Source organism: Malus sylvestris, chromosome 2, assembly GCF_916048215.2.
Source record: "Malus sylvestris chromosome 2, drMalSylv7.2, whole genome shotgun sequence".
NCBI classification, from domain to species: Eukaryota; Viridiplantae; Streptophyta; class Magnoliopsida; order Rosales; family Rosaceae; genus Malus; species Malus sylvestris.
In genome coordinates this window covers 27,704,595-27,711,927 of record NC_062261.1, presented here as the reverse complement: position 1 = coordinate 27,711,927, position 7,333 = coordinate 27,704,595, and the positions used below count along the sequence as shown (strand labels likewise).

The following is a 7,333-nucleotide window of genomic DNA, read 5'->3' as shown; positions in this document are numbered from 1 at the left end:
AGTATCGTCATGACACATAGCTCTCATGACAATATGCAATGATATAAAATTCAGGCTACTGATCAAATATTTCACTTGTAAGGAAATGATTCACTGTAAGGAGCATTCTCACATGTTTATAAGAATAACTCAATTAGAATCACACTGACATAAGTATCTCATTATGTTTTATAGATTCATAGAATTGATGTGAAAAATGTTATATTGGATGAATGGTTAACAGAGAACTCCTCACAAATTAATTTGAGAGCTTCTCATTACTGAAAAAGAAACACATAATTTTGTAATTTAAAGTATCATAGTGTGCAAAGTTTAATGGTATTGTAATCTACTTTGGTCTAATATTTGTATATATATCTCTAGTTTAATGGGAGTAAATTTATATTTATATTTATCATATAGATATTTTTCTTGCTAATATTGGTCTTGGTTTATTGCTTAAAACCATTAAATCTTCTCTAAGATCTATGAAACAAAGATATGAATGAGCCATTTTATGTGATAGGAATTTAAATATTTCGAAGGGATCACATGGATTTTTAGGCTATTCTCTTTAAGCATATATCGGAAGAGTTATGGAGAGATGAAATAATCTTATCCAATTTAGTAAGGGACAAGTTTAGGCTTATTTGATTTCCATAAAGAATTGGAGCATCAAATTACGAAGAGAATTCATTATCGTTGTAGGAAATGTGGCTTGCTTTGAGGCCACAATTCTTGCTATTTAGTGCGATTTTTTCTTAAAGACTTGGTAATTATGTTTTATTACTAAGCCGCCGAGAATTCATGGTAATGTTGCAATTGTCACTTTCTCTAATAATGACAAGTATTGTAAGAATTCTAAACATAACAAAAAGAAAAGTATCCTGTATAAAGTAGATTCAGAAACAATGAGTGTCTGTGATGACAAAAGTTCTTCCCCCAACCCCATTAAGAATTAGATTATGGTTGTGGAAATAAATGACATATGTTGAAAGAATTGTGGTCATGATTGGTACTAATGATTTGGTGTGTTGGATGATGTTTAATTCTTTAAGTTGACACTCTAAGCTCAATAATTGGTGATATTTATGATATTTCCTGTTTTCCAATATATTTATACATGTATGAGATTGGATGTATATAACAGGAATAGTATACATGGAACGGTTATGTTGCATATAGATTTAAAACCACCATGACTCACATTAGTGAATTACTTAAAATTGGTATTTATATTAACCATTTGATAGTAAGGATGTTTTCAAATATAATATGCACCTATTGTTTATTTATTAAACCAAAAGACATGTGTCATATGGGCCAAGTGAGAGAATGTAAGAATATTTTAATATTCTAATGTGGCCCACATGTCATGGTACATGTGTGATATAAAGCAATTCTATTGGTCAAATTGTATGAGAATTGGTTTCCTATTTTATTACTGTGATGGGAGGTAATAGACGATGGGCTTCATTAGAAAATTGTACTCCTCTCTCTGCCTATAAGAGTGCACATATCCATCTAATGTATACACTAATGAAGAACACATATTAGGGTTTTACCATGCAAGCAAGGGCCAGAGAGAACCTAATTTCATCCACACTGACGACTTGTGTACGGATTGCTCAAGATAAAGATTGTAGATGGCATTTGACGGCTAATTATTGAGGTATGTAATTTATGTATAAAGCATTAATAATCATTTGTGAAAATCATGGAGTTCAAGATCTTGGCTCATGAATTGGGTCTTATGGATTTACCCAATTTTAATTTTACATGCAAAAAGCATTAAAATATAAAAATAAAGCCAACTTGGCCAAGCGATGAGTTGTATTATTAGCTGAGCGACGAACTTGAAGAATCATGGAGCCTTGATCCTTCTTTGTAATGACCAACAATCACTCTCCAGTATCACTTGGCTGAAGTGCGCTCCAAAGCTTGATAGATTGCCTCACGAGCAGCCTGAATTTGGCTTTTTTTTTAGATGTTATAAAATTTAAAGACTTGAAAGAAATATTAACTTTTCAAAATATTCGTCCATATAGATCCTAACCCATATATATAGTGATGTAAAAGAATTATAATTAATAGAAAACATTCTGCTACCTGCGGAAACAACATTTTGGCTATAAATAACGTTTGCCATATTTTTATTATTATAAAAAGTAAGTTTGCAAACTATTGATTTGTCTAGATGCATGCAAGAAGATCAACATTCAACAACAGTTCTAAGAAGATGAATGGAGGGTTTAAGTTGCAAGATCCATTCTTAATATACAACAAATCCTTATTCCAAGTTTCCAATATCAAAAGCTTCAGATTATTTTCTATTACATGATATATGCTGCAGGATTATCACTCTGGCCTATATATGCCTGGCCGTCACTTGAGCAATGACTCCATAATTTTTTCCCAGTCCTGTCAGCAATAACCAATAAAAAAAAAATAAAAAAAAAGAATGTTAAAATCGTAAAGGAGTCTATCAAAGTAATTAGAGTGAACACTTCTGGACTCTCGCTCATTTTGAAATGGATTAAGGATCTACAATGTTTCAATAACATGTAGCATGTAAGCAACGCTCACGAATAAAAATCCGCCACACGAACATTAAAATAAAATTTAATATATTTTTTCTACATATTAACAACTATTTCGTCACATTGGATCCCTCCGTTTTTGCTGATCAAGGTTTTCTCTTTTTAATTTCTTTGGTTATGTAGGAAAGGGTCGAACTCTTAACCTGCCCAATTTTCGATTATTTCTCACCACTTGGCTAATTCCAAATTCCCAAGGACTTACGTAGGTATATATCTCTCTACACGTTCGAGAGGAGCTTAAACCAACAAATACGAAAACTAGTGCTTGATGACATGAATATTTAAGAATTAAATTTACCTTGCATAATGAACATACCTCATCAGGAGATAGATCCACGAAATTCAGCCCATCGCCATCGAACTCAAGGTCCATCATATCACCTTGGTTTTCCTGCTACACCATTACATTGCCACTATGTTATTAAAATGAAATATATCATGAGTTGAAATTAAAGTTGATTATGCCAAAAGGAAAACCAAAGTACAGAAAATAAAATAAATCAAGGCTGCGCCAGGCGTTTAATATATAAAGGTGATCATTTTACATGCCTGGCCAAGGGATATTTCTTTGTTAAGAGGAGAATTTTCTTGGACCAAACTTGCATTGAGATCAGAATTCAAGACTTGTTTTCCCTAAACAAAAAGAAGATGATGCTCAATATTATATATAAATTAAGTCAAAAATAAAATTTAATTATGTTTTTCTTAGTACCTTGAAAAACATCAAGCATACCTTATCACAAGTCGCAGGTTCCGAATTAAGTTCATCCAAAGTTATACTATCAAAGTCATCACCATTGTCTTGTTCAGAATTCATGACTTCTTTTCCTTTTCCCTGCACAAAAAAAAAAAAAAAAAAAAAAAAGAATAGGATAATTGTGAATGACTGCGTGAACAATTATTAATGGAGAAATGATGTTGCACATCTCTATTTATTTATGTTTCTTAATTAATTATCTTTTAATTTTATTCAATCCAAATAAAAGAAAAAAACACAAACGGGGATAAAAGAAGTATACGAAAATTATTTCCCTTATTGATGTGCAGTATTATATATCTAGTCAAAAGGGAAATCTTATATCTTTCTCACTACCATGACAAATATTTATACGAGCATACCTTATCATCAGTAACAGATTCCAGTTGAAGTTCATTCCAAAAGATATCACTAATATCAAAGTCATCATGACCAGTAGTGCTGTCTTCCAAATGTATCTCAGTAGAGCTAGAACAGTCCACTACTCCTGTCACATGGCTACTGCTGTTATTGGAAGCATTCACAAGATCAGTACCACCATATTGCTGCTGCTGCTGCTGTAGAGGATCTTCCAGTGCTGAAGCATTAACATTTTCTTGTCCAATATTATTGCCTTCAGCAAACATTGGTGACAACTGACTGCTGCTAGCACCAGAGGCATAATTTTTGACACCATTTGAAGTATCCCAGCTTGAACTAAACAGAATCTGACTTGGAATATTGGTACCAATTTTAACTCCATTTGCATTATTGCTCCCAAAGTTATACGCAACATCTGTCGATGTGTTAGTAATGGACCAGTTTCTTTGAGCACTGTTTGATTGAAATATTCCACAGTAATTGGCTGGTTGGAAACGATTTGGTGTGTTCATCATCAAAGGCTGCTTTCCAGAGTGAGTTTGAGCATTCAGTACGTATGGATTTTGTCTGGTGTTGTATGATCCTGATCGAGGTAGGCATCTGCTGCTAGAAGCTTCATGATCATTAGCACCACGTGGCAGCCGGTTGAGAAGCCATGCAGTATTCTGATTAACTAAGAGCTCGAAATTTTCATGGAATGATCTTCGTTGCTGCAGTGTGGATGCTTGTCTTTCTACTAGAATGTTTTGATACAATAGTGCACGTCTTGTTTGTTGGGCTCTTTCCACAGACAATTTGCTGACTGAAATTTTTGCTGCAACTTTCCTTAAGAACATTCGATATTTCTGAGAAAACAACGAAAGATTAATCATCATTGTTCATTTGAATTGAATTAATCATCAGTTATTTCAGCACACCCCCTTCTCTTTAAGCATATTTATGGCATTTTGATTAAATAAATCAAGAGTAAATTGTAGCTATTATCCCTTAACTTTAACTCAATTGGAGCAATGGTCCCTCAACTAAAAATCCATTACCATTGGTCCCTCAACTCATCAAAACGTGCAGCTATAGTCCCTCAACCAAAAATCCATTACCATTGGTCCCTCAACTTTAATTCAACTTGAGAAATGGTACCTTAACTTTAACCCAATTATAGCAATCGTCCTTCCAACATAACTCGTTTTGACAAAAATTTTGATGTTGACGAAAATGACCATAATTACACACTTTGATGAGTTGAATGACCCTAATTATATAAATGGTTATTCCAACATAACTTATTTTGACAAAATTTTGACGAAATTGATGAAAATTACTATAGCTACACATTTTGACAAGTTGAGAGACCAATGGTAATGAATTTTTAGTTGAGGGACCATTGCTCAAATTTGATTAAAGTTGAGGGACCATTGCTCAAATTTGATTAAAGTTGAGGGACCATTGCTACAATTTACTCATAAGTCAAAGTAGAATAATTAAGGACAAAAACAAACAAGGGTGTGTAGAAGGAGAAGGGTGGGTGGAAAGGATTTATCATGCCCTACAATCAGGATTAAGCACCATTCAGTAGGAAGAACCACAAAGTTCTAATGTATACATATTCCTGTCGCATCAAATCATTTAATTGAAGGTTTTCAAGAATTCAAATCTCATGGACAGCAATTGTTGAAAAAAGAATCGAAAGATATTAACTTTCATAGCATTTGCCTTTTCTCTTTCGATTTCAATGAAACGTGAGGGTAATCATGCAAGAACTTTTACTAGTTATCACACGCATAGGTTAATTAGCTAAGTGTTGCAATTTGAAACACATTTATTGACATCTCTAAAACAAGTGGGTCTCACATACATAAGTTGAGAGTGTTGGCATCTAAAACAAGGTGATGAGTAAATGTGACCCAAATAGCATTACTGAACTTTCCACAGCTACAGACTTAAAGACAAACCTGCAAATGACTTGCAACGTTTTCTCTGGTTAACCCTTCAACATTCATGACCTCAAGGATTCTTTTTGGAACAGCCTCTGAAAAAATTGTAAATCAATAAAACCATAATCACTAGAAGTTAGTTATTAGTAGGTAATTAAGCCAAATCAAACTACAGCACTAAAAGGAATAGCAATAGTTAAATATACTAGTACGAAAAACTATGACCAAATCAAACTAACTTTAACTTACTGTCTAGGCCTATATAATTAATAGCCTCCAAGAAGCGATCCTGAAGTTCAGAAGTCCACTCGACCTTGTGCTTTTTTGTAGAAATATAAGTACTTTTCCCTTCCTCTGATGATCTTTTTCTCTTAGAATTGTTACTCCCATCTGTGGATGATGACGATTTCCCATCAACACTTGCTCTACGGTTAGTAATATTATTGTTTGAATCCAATCTTGTTGTTTCATTGGCTCCCAAAACCAATCCCCATAGGTTTTTCACATCACTAAAGCAAACTGGTTTCACTGTATAATGTACCGCACCATTCTCTAGAGCCGCTAGTATGGTACTCTCGCTGTTATCAGCTGAAGCCACTGCATCCAAGTTGAAACCAGTCAGAATTACAATCGTTACGTAATACTCATATACAAACATACTTACATACATAACAAAGGCTAGAAATACAATCGTTGTGTAATAATCATTTACAAACATAAGTACATACATAACAAAAACAAAAAGGTAACTGGATGCCTAGAGATATCCTTAATCTCAAATTTCACTTCAATATATCCAAATCCCCTATCTTCAAAACCCTAACCACTAATCTAAAAAGCCACTCTCACTTTAAGACAAAAAGTATATATATACAAAAGAGAGAAAATGGCACAAAAGGTGTGACTAATTAGGAATTTGGATATATAACATATGCACACAAAATATAAGGAACATGACTAATTACAGTTTCCTCACCAATTAACGGCAGCTTAAATTCATCTCTCACTCTTCTTATAACTTGAAGTCCACTAAAAATGTCAGGCAGGTAAAGGTCTGTGATAACAAGATGGAATTTGTGTTCCGCAAGCAGAAGTGCAGATAAGGCTTGGATTGGATTCATGAATGTCACAACTGATACATAGCACAAAATAATAATGATTTTTTCACAATTTAGAAACAAAGTAGCATTATTCAACTAGGTTTTCGTTAATGTTTCAAAAGATACGCATGCATTGGATAATTAATGAGGTTCCAAAATGAGCGCGTATGCTATGCGAAGAGAAAATTAGGCGAAGGTCAGACATCGTTGACAGTCATGCAGTAGTAGGTACTCGTGGATAGTAGAATTATTTCACTAAGAACATAAACACTTACCTCTGTATATATACTGTGATGGATCGATAAACCTTTATACATATGACGCCAAAAATTAAATATGTATGAAAAACCTAGTCAACAGAAATCCAAATAAGCAGTATATATTGAAATTTGGTGGTATTGTTTTAAACATTAGCGATTTATGATAGTTAAACCTGATTTGATAAACTATTTGTAAAAGATCTCCAAATATGCAAGTGTGGTTTTTCAGGATAGAACAATAACCGGAAGAGAGAGAGAGAGAGAGAGAGGAGCTAAACAATCTAATTCCTGCCTTCTAAGTTTGATGAAAAAATAAAAGAATTAGAAAAAGAAAAGCAAAAACTGA

The 7,333-nt window shown here is 33.4% G+C and overlaps 1 protein-coding gene across 1 annotated transcript; it reads right to left on the bottom strand.

Annotated features, from left to right (window-relative positions):
* Positions 1-2,364: 2,364 nt before the first annotated feature.
* On the bottom strand, positions 2,365-6,285 carry LOC126602616 (two-component response regulator ORR23-like). The gene is made up of 7 exons (XM_050269542.1): positions 5,877-6,285; positions 5,646-5,722; positions 3,699-4,541; positions 3,313-3,414; positions 3,129-3,212; positions 2,896-2,970; positions 2,365-2,400 (listed from the first exon to the last, which is right to left on the bottom strand). The coding sequence occupies exons 1-7, from the start codon at positions 6,283-6,285 to the stop codon at positions 2,365-2,367; spliced, it is 1,626 nt and encodes a 541-aa protein (XP_050125499.1).
* Between the last annotated feature and the right edge of the window lie 1,048 nt (positions 6,286-7,333).

What these genes read in the sequence shown, in the direction of transcription:
- LOC126602616 (XM_050269542.1), bottom strand. Translation starts at nt 6,285, where the DNA reads ATGTTTGTATATGAGTATTACGTAACGATTGTAATTCTGACTGGTTTC. An exon ending in TAATTATATAGGCCTAGACA is followed by an intron (nt 5,723 to 5,876) that starts GTAAGTTAAAGT and finishes CAATTTTTTCAG; the next exon opens with AGGCTGTTCCAAAAAGAATC. An exon ending in AACCTGCGACTTGTGATAAG is followed by an intron (nt 3,213 to 3,312) that starts GTATGCTTGATG and finishes CTTTTTGTTTAG; the next exon opens with GGAAAACAAGTCTTGAATTC.